General features: G+C 47.5%; 2 protein-coding genes across 3 annotated transcripts in view; one reads left to right on the top strand and one right to left on the bottom strand.

The window, feature by feature from the left end:
• impa1 (inositol monophosphatase 1) overlaps window positions 1–3322 on the top strand; it is a 4650-nt gene extending 1328 nt beyond the window's left edge. The window contains exons 2-9 of the mRNA XM_061085138.1: window positions 835–924; window positions 1021–1154; window positions 1229–1333; window positions 1436–1481; window positions 1921–2029; window positions 2156–2264; window positions 2624–2775; window positions 2846–3322. Coding sequence (XP_060941121.1) covers window positions 862–924; window positions 1021–1154; window positions 1229–1333; window positions 1436–1481; window positions 1921–2029; window positions 2156–2264; window positions 2624–2775; window positions 2846–2973 — 846 coding nt within the window. The 5' untranslated portion in view covers window positions 835–861 and the 3' untranslated portion in view covers window positions 2974–3322. The remainder of the gene's footprint in view (window positions 1–834; window positions 925–1020; window positions 1155–1228; window positions 1334–1435; window positions 1482–1920; window positions 2030–2155; window positions 2265–2623; window positions 2776–2845) is intronic.
• A 760-nt stretch (window positions 3323–4082) lies between these two features.
• On the bottom strand, window positions 4083–13468 carry si:dkey-181m9.8 (E3 ubiquitin-protein ligase RNF31). 2 transcript variants are annotated; one of them, XM_061085123.1, is made up of 19 exons: window positions 13329–13468; window positions 13099–13189; window positions 12813–12878; window positions 12149–12315; window positions 11100–11218; window positions 10953–11014; window positions 10457–10660; window positions 10073–10284; window positions 9816–9998; window positions 9550–9693; window positions 9323–9421; window positions 9023–9112; window positions 8840–8939; window positions 8051–8169; window positions 7649–7762; window positions 7510–7576; window positions 7349–7436; window positions 5516–5684; window positions 4083–4554 (listed from the first exon to the last, which is right to left on the bottom strand). In XM_061085123.1, exons 1-19 carry the CDS (start codon window positions 13371–13373, stop codon window positions 4480–4482), a joined length of 2214 nt encoding a protein of 737 aa, XP_060941106.1. In that variant the 5' UTR covers window positions 13374–13468; the 3' UTR covers window positions 4083–4479. The 2 variants fall into 2 exon arrangements, with proteins under 2 accessions (XP_060941106.1, XP_060941105.1); XM_061085122.1 differs by having other exon boundaries at window positions 9550–9732; window positions 11109–11218.
• Between the last annotated feature and the right edge of the window lie 356 nt (window positions 13469–13824).

Below are 13824 nucleotides of genomic sequence, written 5' to 3'. Positions count from 1 at the left end.
ACTCTCCATCTTTCTTCTCACTGCCGGACCTCTCTTCATCTTTCTTCTCACTGCCGGACCTCTCTCCATCTTTCTTCTCACTGCCGGACCTCTCTCCATCTTTCTTCTCACTGCCGGACCTCTCTCCATCTTTCTCCTTACTGCCGGACCTCTCTCCATCTTTCTTCTCACTGCCGGACCACTCTCCATCTTTCTTCTCACTGCCAGACCTCTCTCCATCTTTCTTCTCACTGCCAGACCTCTCTCCATCTTTCTTCTCACTGCCAGACCTCTCTCCATCTTTCTTCTCACTGCCGGACCTCTCTCCATCTTTCTTCTCACTGCCGGACCTCTCTCCATCTTTCTTCTCACTGCCGGACCTCTCTCCATCTTTCTTCTCACTGCCGGACCTCTCTCCATCTTTCTTCTCACTGCCGGACCTCTCTCCATCTTTCTCTGGTCGACCTGCATTTGAAGATCCCCGACCATTTCTTGAAGAACAGCGATTTCCTCCTCCTTTCTATTCCTCTATGTCTTCATGGTCTCACCGGGGTTAGGGACAGTCCTGGTCAAACATACGAAGTCGTCTTGGTTCTAACAACAATCATTAACTTATTAAATCGACGGACTTACACGTGCTTCATCATGCAAGAATTTACTTTACAAGGACTTTATCAAAACTTTTTATCGGAGGCTGCAAAATAGCTGCTTCTCACTCGGCCATCTTGGACCCCCCCCCCCCCCCCATTTCTCATCAAATGTTTCACTTCTGTTCGTCCTGAGACAGGAAGTGACATCATCTCTGACTCTGACATTTCCTATTCCTTTAACTTTTTCTTCACTGTTCAAAAACAGGAAGTGGCATCTTGTTAAATATACAAAATGGCCGACCTCTGGCAAAACGCCATGGACCATGCTGTCGCCATCGCACGGAAATCTGGAGAGGTCATTTTATTGTTTGTAAATATTTTTTGTTATATTTATCCGTCCTCAGATCAGACAGAGGTTGTATTGACGTGGTTTTTGATCTGTTTTGATCAGCTGGTACGTGAGGCGCTGCGTGACGACAGGAAGGTGATGACCAAGAGCTCATCCATCGACCTGGTGACCAAAACTGACCAGAAGGTCGAGCATCTCATCATCCAATCAGTGAGGGAGAAGTTCCCCACACACAGGTAGAACCCCCCCCCCCTCACAGTGTGGGACTGAAAGCTTGAATAATTACACAGATGGACTTTGTGTGTGTCAGGTTCATAGGGGAGGAGTCAGTGGCGGCAGGTGAAACATGTGACCTGACGGACAGTCCCACCTGGATCATCGACCCCATCGATGGGACGACCAACTTTGTTCATGCGTCAGTTCATTAATGAAACATGTTAACGCCGTCATGATGTTTAGTGACTGTTACCGTGACAACGCTCCCTGACCTTTATCATAACCTTCTTGTTTCTGACAGTTTCCCTTTTGTTGCCGTTTCCATCGGCTTCTACGTCAACAAGCAGGTGAGAGGTCCCGTCAACTCAGTGCTGCCACCTACAGGACCACCGCAGAGAGGCAGGCTGCTTCTGTGTAGTTCACATGTTCTAGTACACTGTCTGGATGTCATCTGTGGTTCTGATGTTGCAGAACAGTCTGAAGGTTCTCTGTGGTTCTGATGTTGTAGAACAGTCTGAAGGTTCTCTGTGGTTCTGATGTTTTTAGAACAGTCTGAAGGTTCTCTGTGGTTCTGATGTTGTAGAACAGTCTGAAGGTTCTCTGTGGTTCTGATGTTGTAGAACAGTCTGAAGGTTCTCTGTGGTTCTGATGTTGTAGAACAGTCTGAAGGTTCTCTGTGGTTCTGATGTTGTAGAACAGTCTGAAGGTTCTCTGTGGTTCTGATGTTGTAGAACAGTCTGAAGGTTCTCTGTGGTTCTGATGTTCTGCGTCTCTCCTCTCGGACAGAGTGAGTTTGCGGTGGTGTTCAGTTGTCTGGAAGACAAGATGTTCACTGCGAGGAGAGGGAGGGGAGCGTTCTGTAACGGAGAACCGCTGCAGGTTTCTGATCAGGAAGGTCTGTAATCATTAATATGTCCACATCAATAACATGGTGATGACACCTGTCGGATAACTGACACGTCATGATGCTCTGATCCAATCAGAGACAAGAATCCGACTCTTGACGTGTTTTGTTTCTCAGACGTTCGTCAGTCGATCATCGCCACCGAGTTCGGATCCAACAGAGACGTCCAAGCTGTCGACAAAATCTTCTCCAGTCTGAGGAACATCCTGAGTCTCCCTGTGCAGGGGTAACACACAACAGACACACACCTGAGACACACACTTGGAACACACACCTGACATACCCACACACCTGGAACACATACTTGACAGATGCTTGTGTAACACACACACACACACCTGAGACACACACTTGGAACACACTCCTGACATACACACACACCATACCCACACACCTGGAACACATACTTGACAGATGCTTGTGTAACACACACACACACACCTGAGACACACACTTGGAACACACACCTGACATACCCACACACCTGGAACACATACTTGACAGATGCTTGTGTAACACACACACATACACCTGACACACACACACACACACTTTCAGGTCAGTCACAGTTTACACATGTTCCAGGGTTCGCAGCGCAGGAACCGCAGCCATCAACATGTGTCTGGTGGCGTCTGGTTGTGTTGAGGCGTATTATGAGATCGGCGTCCACGTGTGGGACGTCGCCGCCGCCTCGCTGATCGTCTCTGAGGCCGGAGGCGTCCTGATGGACGTGGACGGTGAGTGTGGAACGCAGTCGCAGGTCGAGGTTTCAACTGCAGACGCTGAGTGTCTCTCTCCTTTGTTCAGGAGGAGCCGTGGACCTGATGTCCAGAAGAATCGTTGCTGCTAACAACAGAACCGTCGCTGAGAACATCGTCAAGGAGATCGACTCCTTCAGTCCAACCCGAGACGACGCTCCACCTCCACAAGTGTGAAGAACTGCAGTGCATTGTGGGTTATACAACAGATTTAGTGATTTTGTCTGATATTATTAATCATTACGAATCATTAGAGATCGGCCATGACACGAGGTAGAGGGCAGCAAGAGCATGAAGTGAAACCTGCTGCTGATGTTTCCCGTTGGTAGACTCGTCTCTGGGCTTCAGGTCGTTGTGTTCATCCTGTTTCCTGAGCTGCTCTCGTCATCCTGTCACCCGGGTTTGTCCTCACGTTGCTATTCACTTTAGCTTTTTTGTCTTTTCTGGTTTCCTGTGAAAGGGTTTTTCTGTTTGTGGAATTTCTGAACTTAGAACTTTTGCTGTTATTAAAGGACAGCTTTTGTTATTTCCTTTCACCTGGCTCCTTATTTTGGGTCGTCCTGTTTTCCTCATTCATCACACAAAAACCGTGAGGTACCACAAGGTTAGTGAGCAGCCGACCACTCAGCTGATCGTCCATCAGACAGGCAGTCTAAGGCCGAGAGGGCAGAACCAGACGTAAAGAGCAGGAACCAAACCTGATCAGTCAAATCACTTTCCTGTTTAAACGCCTCTTCAAACTACCCTATTTAAATATGTTAAGCATAATTTAATGAGAGATTTTACTGATACAATGCTCACGGTCGACCGTCAGCACCTGTGAACATTCAATATATTTATATATATGTAAAATGAGACTTCCGGTGGAACTGTGGTAAATCCAGAGATTTCTTAACAAAAACAACCAAAACAAGAAATGAACAGGATGAAGGATCTGAGTCCGACTGATCTACAGATTCAGCAGCAAGTGATTAAGACAAGTTTACACCTGCTCTTGTTCTGAGGAACAGACGTGACAACTGGATGTGGAGTTAAAGGTCCCATGTTTGAAACCATCAGACCGTGGTTCTCAACTGGTCTGGCTCCGGGACCCACCATCACCCTTAACGACAAGACGCCACCCAAATCCAGGAACATTTTCAACTTCTCAAATGTATTTGATGAAAAGATGCTGCAATATGAACCTGAGCGAGTACAGAATATCACAGTATGCCAACACAAAAAAACATCAGTGTAAGACTTTCACTTTTTGCCTATTGTGGTTTTAATGGAGACAGGAAGTTGAATTATGTTTAAAGATATTTATTATGTCCTTTATTGAAACAGTGCAGAAGAATAAAAACACACAAATGTTAACAAATGCTAACTGTAAACCACACTGTGTACTGAGAAGCTTGTTAGCATCATTAGTATATTAGTATATTGTCTCTGCTCATTAACATTTAACTTGTTGAAGTTAATGGCACTTCTAGACTCTGATTGGCTGCTTGAATTTCTTTGGTCCTCTGGGTGAGCCAATCATAAGCCACAGAGGGAAGCTGACAGGGGATGTCACCAATGGTATCACTGGCATTAAAACAAAACCTCTAAACCACAGTCAGTGGTTGCTATGGTGACAGAACACTGGCTTTTAATGGAGTGGCGTGTTGGGAGGGGGCGGACCTCCAGTCGTCACAGCAGAGGTCAGAGGTGAAGGTCGTCGTGGAGTTTCAGTGGTGAGCGTGGTTGCTTCCTGAGAGGAACTTGATTCGTTAGAGTCTAAAGAACAGAGAAAATCCTACTCAGTGATTGGCTGAAAGTAACAAGGACAAATAACAAACTTAAACCAGACACATGAAAATTCACCTTTCTGTTAAATACTTAACTCAAACATTAAGGGGTTTCTGTCACTTCACAACTTTTACCCTTTAAGACTCTGGAATTAAATGAAAAACCCCTGAACATGAGTAAGTCCAGTTCTATTTGACTTCATTCAACTCCATAACAACAACTTATCACAACCTGGCTCAAGGCTGGACGGATTAGAGAAGTCCTCACATGAAAAAGTTTATTAAGAAATGAAAAGGTCATTTAAAAATAGAAATCAAATTACAACCAAAACACCACAAGGGAGACGGAGAGGCGTGTGAAGTGTTTGATTCCACAAAACCCTTCTGGAGTCTCAGGTGTAAAGAGTTCGAGCAGAATCCAACACAACTGAAGTCAGTGGTGAACAAAGCTTCAGACTTAAAAAAACAGAAAGAACACAACCCGCCTCCATCCGGCTCCTGTGATGTCATCAAGTGTCCACAAGCCCCCCCCACGTTCAAACTCCACTGGAAACTGAGTCATCGACACCAAGTGTTTATACTTAATGTCTGATCGTTTCCTTCACGTTCACACGCACGCAGCTGCACACCTGCTGTGTGTTTACATGTTACTAATGACGCCGCTTTGACTTGAACTTGAACGTCGCTCTTGTGGACACTTGATGACATCACAGGAGCCGGAGTGTGGCATGTTGTGTTTTCTTTCTGTCGTTTTATTAGGACTGAAGAAGTCGTCACCAGTTGCTTCAGTTGTTTCAGATTCTGCTGCTTCCTGTTTCCACCCGTGGACTCAGACACGCCCCTCCATCAGAGTGCTGAGCAGATAATGAGGGAATTTCACATTTTGGGTGAACTATCCCTTTAAGGACATTTTAAGGGTTTGTGTTTATGACGACTGTTCTGCCACTGACCAGACGCAGACGCTGAGCGTACAGCGGCTCCGGTTCCTCGGGTTTCCGGGTCGGCACGGCGACATGAGAGCGCTGCAGCTCGGCTGTCATCTCTGCCACATCAAAGAGGACGGCCGGGTCGGCACGGCGACAGTGGATCAACTCCACCAAATGCTCCTTATAGTGCAACCTGCCAGAACAGACGGGGGGGGGACAGACCGACTGATCGACCACGACCACGTTCTTCACACGGGAAGAAGCACTGACACCTGCTGGAAGAATCTATACCCAGATTTTCCTTTGATCTGATCCGTAACCTGCTTCAGCATCAGTCACCTGATGGTTAGTGTAGACCCTAACCCTAACTACAAGAACTACTGACCCTTCCACCTAACCCTAACCCTAACTACAAGAACTACTGACCCTTCCACCTAACCCTAACCCTAACTACAAGAACTACTGACCCTTCCACCTAACCCTAACCCTAACTACAAGAACTACTGACCCTTCTACCTAACCCTAACCCTAACTACAAGAACTACTGACCCTTCCACCTAACCCTAACCCTAACTACAAGAACTACTGACCCTTCCACCTAACCCTAACCCTAACTACAAGAACTACTGACCCTTCCACCTAACCCTAACTACAAGAACTACTGACCCTTCCACCTAACCCTAACCCTAACTACAAGAACTACTGACCCTTCCACCTAACCCTAACCCTAACTACAAGAACTACTGACCCTTCCACCTAACCCTAACCCTAACTACAAGAACTACTGACCCTTCCACCTAACCCTAACCCTAACTACAAGAACTACTGACCCTTCCACCTAACCCTAACCCTAACTACAAGAACTACTGACCCTTCTACCTAACCCTAACCCTAACTACAACAACTACGGACCCTTCCACCTAACCCTAACCCTAACTACAAGAACTACTGACCCTTCCACCTAACCCTAACTACAAGAACTACTGACCCTTCCACCTAACCCTAACCCTAACTACAACAACTACTGACCCTTCCACCTAACCCTAACCCTAACTACAACAACTACTGACCCTTCCACCTAACCCTAACCCTAACTACAAGAACTACTGACCCTTCCACCTAACCCTAACTACAAGAACTACTGACCCTTCCACCTAACCCTAACCCTAACTACAAGAACTACTGACCCTTCTACCTAACCCTAACCCTAACTACAAGAACTACTGACCCTTCCACCTAACCCTAACCCTAACTACAAGAACTACTGACCCTTCCACCTAACCCTAACTACAAGAACTACTGACCCTTCCACCTAACCCTAACCCTAACTACAAGAACTACTGACCCCTCCACCTAACCCTAACCCTAACTACAACAACTACTGACCCTTCCACCTAACCCTAACCCTAACTACAACAACTACTGACCCTTCAACCTAACCCTAACCCTAACTACAAGAACTACTGACCCTTCCACCTAACCCTAACCCTAACTACAAGAACTACTGACCCTTCCACCTAACCCTAACCCTAACTACAAGAACTACTGACCCCTCCACCTAACCCTAACCCTAACTACAACAACTACTGACCCTTCCACCTAACCCTAACCCTAACTACAACAACTACTGACCCTTCCACCTAACCCTAACCCTAACTACAAGAACTACTGACCCTTTCACCTAACCCTAACCCTAACTACAAGAACTACTGACCCTTCTACCTAACCCTAACCCTAACTACAAGAACTACTGACCCTTCCACCTAACCCTAACCCTAACTACAAGAACTACTGACCCTTCCACCTAACCCTGGCGGTTTACTTCCAGATAGTGTGTTGCTGCTGGTTTAGTCTTACCTGCAGTATCCTCTGTATTCAGCAGCTCGTCCACATGGCTTCTCCCGCACGCCGCCGTGGTCTCTCAGCTCCAAAACCAAACACACTCCTGAAAACCAACCCAAATGTTAAAAAGGGGGGGGGGAACCCAGTTCACACCTGAGAAGCAGAAGAGACGTCACCTGTCAGACCGCTGTCAGATGAGCTGCCATTGGCTGCTTCCAACCAGGAAGGAGACACTCTGTAATACTGTGAGAAAAGAAGCACAGTTCACGTCCACAACAAGGAACAGGTCCGTCCTACAGAGTCCGGGCTGCTGACCTGCAGCAGCAGGTGGAGGCGGCTCACGCTCCAGTCCCTCAGGTGGTACAGGCAGTCTCTGGGGTGGTGGGCATGAAGACCTTTGTTCCCACAGTCCACAGAGAACCCACAGACCTGAAATCACAAGAACATCATATCAAAGGGATTTTTCTGGAGCAAGTTCTTTAAGGTGCACCCTCAGTGAAAGTTCTGAAGAGCAGCTCAGTTTTATTAATTCTTCCAAATAATTTAACTGAACAAATCAACAGTAGAACCAGTAGAACCAGAGGAACCAGTAGAACCAGAGGAACCAGTAGAACCAGAGGAACCAGTAGAACCAGTAGAACCAGTAGAACCAGAGGAACCAGTAGAACCAGAGGAACCAGTAGAACCAGAGGAACCAGTAGAACCAGAGGAACTCACCGCTCCCTGGCTGAACGTCCGACTGCAGCTTCCACAGAACTGATGCTGACACTGACTGCAGGTGAAGTGAAGACAACCTCCTCGAGACAAGCTGAAGACACAGAGACACCCAGGACACTCTATACACACACACACACACACACACACACACACACACACACACACACACACACACACACACACACACACGTCTTTCAATAGATGTAAAGACACTCATTGACATAATGAATTCCCTAACCCTTAACCAGCAAAACTAAATACTTCACTAACTCCAACCTGAACCTAATTCTATTCAAACCCTAACAGCAGGTCTTCAAGGAGGTCCGAGGGGCCTCAGGGACCCGGGTCAGCTTTGGGCTCTAGGGTCCGAGGGGCCTCAGGGACCCGGGTCAGCTTTGGGCTCTAGGGTCCGAGGGGCCTCAGGGACCCGGGTCAGCTTTGGGCTCTAGGGTCCGAGGGGCCTCAGGGACCCGGGTCAGCTTTGGGCTCTAGGGTCCGAGGGGCCTCAGGGACCCGGGTCAGCTTTGGGCTCTAGGGTCCGAGGGGCCTCAGGGATCCGGGTCAGCTTTGGGCTCTGGGGTCCGAGGGGCCTCAGGGACCCGGGTCAGCTTTGGGCTCTAGGGTCCGAGGGGCCTCAGGGACCCGGGTCAGCTTTGGGCTCTAGGGTCCGAGGGGCCTCAGGGACCCGGGTCAGCTTTGGGCTCTAGGGTCCGAGGGGCCTCAGGGACCCGGGTCAGCTTTGGGCTCTAGGGTCCGAGGGGCCTCAGGGACCCGGGTCACAGTTCCTACCGATGCTGTTGGAGCGGAGCAGGGTGTCCTGGTCTGACTGGTTCTGCTGCTGCCACAGTCTGAACTGATCACATGACCGACCCTCATGATGACCGGACCACTGAGGAGCAAACACACGATGAGTCACAATGATTCAGTTACATCAGGTGTGTGTGTGTGTGTGTGTGTGTGTGTGTGTCTTACAGGGGATCTACACTGAGAGCAGGTACTCTTCTTACAGTTGGGACAGTCCATCCTCAGTCGCTCAGCTTCATGAAGTATACCGAACGAACACTGTAACACACACACACACACACACACACACACACACACACACACACACACACACACACACACACACACACACACACACACACACACACACACACACACACACACACACACACACACAATCAGACATCTTTCTTTGATGTATAACTGAAACTGGGTCCCCACACAAAAGGAGGTTTTGTTTGTTTATTTGTTATGAATCCAGGAATTTACGTGAGAACACCAACAGAAATTCTTCATCTCCTGAAGAGCTCGATCTCTGAGTTTCCTCTGGAAGAGTTCATGAACCTGAGGAGACAGGAAGTGACGGATCTACACAAACACACAAACACACAAAAATCTAAATATACAAGAAAACTGAACGACTTTAATTTTTGAAGACTGTTTTCATGGATTAAATAAATCGATTAAGGCATCAGCGGATCATGTGACCTGGTCACCTGGGTGTCCAGAAGGTTGAAGTATTCCATGGACTCTACCATCGCCCCCTGACCTTTGACCTCGGGTCTGCCACACTGAGGACAAACCAGCTGGTCGACGCTTCGCTCTTTAATAGCCGCTGAGAAAAACGTTTTGAAACAAGTCTGACACAGGAAGCAGGAGCAGTGAGTCATGGTGATGATCTGCAGAAAATAAAGGGAAGAGGAACTTGACAGAAGAAAACTTCTGGATCAGAGAAGACCACCTGAGACGTCCATGGTCCCACCTTGCTGAATGTCACCTGGTCTTGGCAGATGGGGCAGCAGTGAGTCAGGAACCTGAGAGCTGATGGCAGGTCTCTGTTGAGTCGGACCGCCTCCATGACATCACCGGGCCTGAAGCCACGCCCCTCCATCCTCATTAGAGACAGGAAGATGGCCGCCTGGTCTGGCGGGAGATGGTCCACCATCTGAAGAGGGACAGAGAACTGAGACTACCTGGGTCCAACACCTGAGATGGATTTAGACCTCCAGTCGTCCTCACCTGGATGTGGCCCCCTCCAGCTGCTGCTTCACGCTGACTCTGAGGACACGTGGACCGATGACGTCCAGGTTGTGGTCCAGAGCCCGCTCCGTGCTGGTCTCTCGCTGCCTCTGATTGGACAATCCTTTCAGGTGAGTCACTCTGTTGGTCTCTACTTGACTCATCCAGCCTCAGAGCCCCCATCATCCTGCCGAGGGGCTCTGGAGGGAGACCTGCAGGAACCAAAACCAAGTGGAGTACAGTCAGTTTAGTTCCAGTTGGGTTCGGTGGTTCGATTCCAGAATCCTCCAGCCGTGTGTGTCTGTGAGGGAGGTCGGTCTCGTGTGGTTCATGTGACCTCGGCTCAGGCAGCTCGTTAACCTGAGCTCACATGTCCAGTCTCACCTGAGGAGGTGGCGCTCAGCAGATCAGAGGAGGAAGGAGGAGCACTGAAGGAGGAAGGAGGAGCACTGAAGGAGGAAGGAGGAGCACTGAAGGAGGAAGGAGGAGCACTGAAGGAGGAAGGAGGAGCACTGAAGTCGATCCCCAGCAGCTCCTCAGTGTACGACTTCCTCAGCCTCATCTCCCTGCTCTGCTCCCATTGGCTGGCTGAAACACAGGGGGAGGAGCTTCATTACATTACATGTCATTTGGCGGACACTTTTATCGGAAGCGACTTACAGTTAGTGTGTTCATCATCTATGACGGGCCACTTAGGGTTAGGGACACTTGGGCATGCAGATGGGGAGACTGAGGATTGAACCACCGACCTTCTGGTCTGAGGACGACCGCTCTTCCCCTCAGCCGCCCCTCTTCATCACGTAACAAACATGCATGATACAGTTACCATGTTAAAAAGGTCATATTTAGCTCAGATATAGTTATCTCCACTGAAGTTTACCTTCCTGTGCAGACAGAAGGGGGGAGGTGATGGAGGAGGGGGGGGTGGAGCTATGGTTGAGGCTGTAGGAAGAGGACACAGAGCATTAAAACTTGATAACGATAATAATAATATTTAACAATCATCAACATCACATGTGGTGATAACCTGTGTGACCTTCCATCGGCAAGGGGCAGGGCTTGTTCGGGACACCTGGCATAAAGGGGTGTGTCGACTTGGAAGGCCCGCCTCATCTCTGACATGAGCAGTGATAGGTTGGACACACCCTGAGAGGAAGAGACATCAACATTAGCAACAATGACAAGTTATTTGTAACATGGGAAATATTGATTCAAATTAGAAATTTGAAGTTTGTTCTTGAAATCAAAAAGAGCTAATAAGTAGGGCTGTCAAAACGACGAGTCAACGCGGGACGATTCATTTGTGGAATTAAAGCGTTCATTTTTTTTACACATTAACGCATTAATAGAATGATCCGCTTCCATGATCCGACTCCATCGATTCAGAACCAGACACACGACCGGACGTCACCTGAATCCTCCCAATAAAACTGGAACTGTCAACGAGAACCAGTTCATCTTCATCTGCATGAACTGGGAACTGGCTCAGATTCAGATTTCACATTTCATTGTGTAAAGGTTTGGTTGTTTGTTTGATTTAAAAAGAAAAGAAAACTGTTTTATTCAACCATCATATATTTGCAAAAAAGAAGAAGAGCAAAGGCTAAGATGCCCCAATTGTTTATGATGAAGGTTCTTTGAGTTTAATAAATAAAAATGTTCTAAATAACATTATCCACTGTTTGCTCAGAGGCAAAGCAAAGAGACAGACACATTTTATTATAGTGTGGAATGTTTCAGTTTGATTTTATTGTATTTTTGAATCTTAATAACCCTAACCCTATCCTAAAATCATTTGCACTTGTCATCAATACAAAAAAACATTAATCACAGCCACCCTGGGATTAATCTGATTTATTATTGTAATCGTTTGACAGCCCTACTAATAAGAGATCCATTAAAGAACCAGAAAAGAACCTAAGATAAAATGTTGGGCAGACTTGTCTGTGTCCCAGGTCCAGAATAGAAGCTCAGATTCAGGAGGACTCTGTCCTGGCCCTGGTTCGGTGGACCAGCAGCAGTGACAGGACCGGACCGGTGTAACCAGGTGGACTGAGCATGCTGACTGGGACTTACAAGTGTCCAGTTCTTGAGTTGGGTCAGACTGATGTTGCCGGAGGCGTCCACACAGCGACAGGACGGGTTAATCAGCATGGTGACGGAGGGACAGACATAACAGCGAGGACGGGACACTGGATGGGTCTCATGAAGCCAGATGCACACTGGGATATTATACACACTTCCTGTGGAGTCAACAAAACCAGACTGATCCAGACCAGACTGCAAACAGCACACATAAACAGTCTTGTTCTTCTATCTTAATAGGAACAATAATAGGCATAATGCATTTGCCAGCCCCTAACCGTAACCCAACTAAATGCCTAACTCATGTCTAAACCTCATTCTCACCAAGTCTTCACCCCCGATCAGCCCATTGAAAAAGTGGTCGGTAGGGTCTGTGCTCAAAACTGTCCTCACAAAGATATAAGTAGTATAAGTATACACACACAGTGTTAGAATACGATTAAAAACTACGAATCTCTTCATTCTGTAACTGTTATTTTTATTCAAGTGTTATTTGCTTTAAATTGTTTTCATCTTTTACAAATAAAGGTTCTCATTCTTATGTCAAGTAGCGTTAGCATCTTTCAAATATTGTTTTGTTCATAACCCACAGGTACACATGAGGTCATAGTCCAGGTCAGACCAGGTCACCTGGTGGTCTCCATGGTGGTCTCACCTTCATAGTGAACAGGAAGTGTCCCGGCTAAGTAAACCAGCTTCTTCTTCTCTTTGTTTGGAAAACCTGTGAAGACCAACAAAGGCTACAATAATCAATAATATCTGATATACAGATTTATTATTTTGATTTATAAGTAATAAAATCTGATCCAGATCGTGGTGGATCAGACCCAAGGCCACCATGAACCACCAAGACCCGATTCTGAAGGCCTGTGGTGTACAGTCTGTCAACGTGCTTTTATTGTGAAACAGACAGGAAGTAAAGGAATAAGTTCCATACTTACAATAAAAATCCACATAGAGTCGAAGATCAGAGTAAAGGGTTCGAACCCGCTGCAGATCCAACACAGTCTGTTCTGGAAACACGTATTTACACTGAGGGACAGATAGGACACTGTTAGCATCAAGCTAGCCCCGACAGCCATGCATGGGTCCCTGTTAGCTGCACATGCTAACCAGCTAGCAGCAGCTGGAGTGAGGAAGTCAGATTAGAGACTGAAAGTGAGAGACTCACCTCCACCAGAGTCCGCAGCTCGTCCTCTGCTTCCACTCGAGTCATGTCCTGCTCCACCAACACCTGCTGACGTGCTAACAGGCTAGCATGCTAACAGGCTAGCATGCTAACAGGCTAACAGCTGTAGGCTCTCGTGTAAAGACGACACATCCACATGCGCTTCCAGCTTTTCAAATTAAAAGACAAAGCTGGATTCGAGTGATGGTACAAATAAATCACTTGAAACGCAATAAAATATCAGTCATTAAGTTTTAATGTGAACGTTTCTCTTCTTTTTAAAATTCCCTTGAACCATGACATCATGTTCCTAGAGGATCAAAGGAGCCGGTGTGGATCGAGTCCCTGAGGAGGACCAGGGTCTTCAGAGGAGGACCAGGGTCTTCAGAGGAGGAGGACCAGGGTCTTCAGAGGAGGACCAGGGTCTTCAGAGGAGGAGGACCAGGGTCTTCAGAGGAGGACCAGGGTCTTCAGAGTCCCACGAGATCCTCTGAGCTCC

This window comes from Limanda limanda, chromosome 13 (assembly GCF_963576545.1).
Source record: "Limanda limanda chromosome 13, fLimLim1.1, whole genome shotgun sequence".
Lineage (NCBI taxonomy): Eukaryota > Metazoa > Chordata > Actinopteri > Pleuronectiformes > Pleuronectidae > Limanda > Limanda limanda.
The sequence above is the reverse complement of the archived record's forward strand: the minus strand, read 5'-3'. Positions and strand labels throughout refer to the sequence as shown.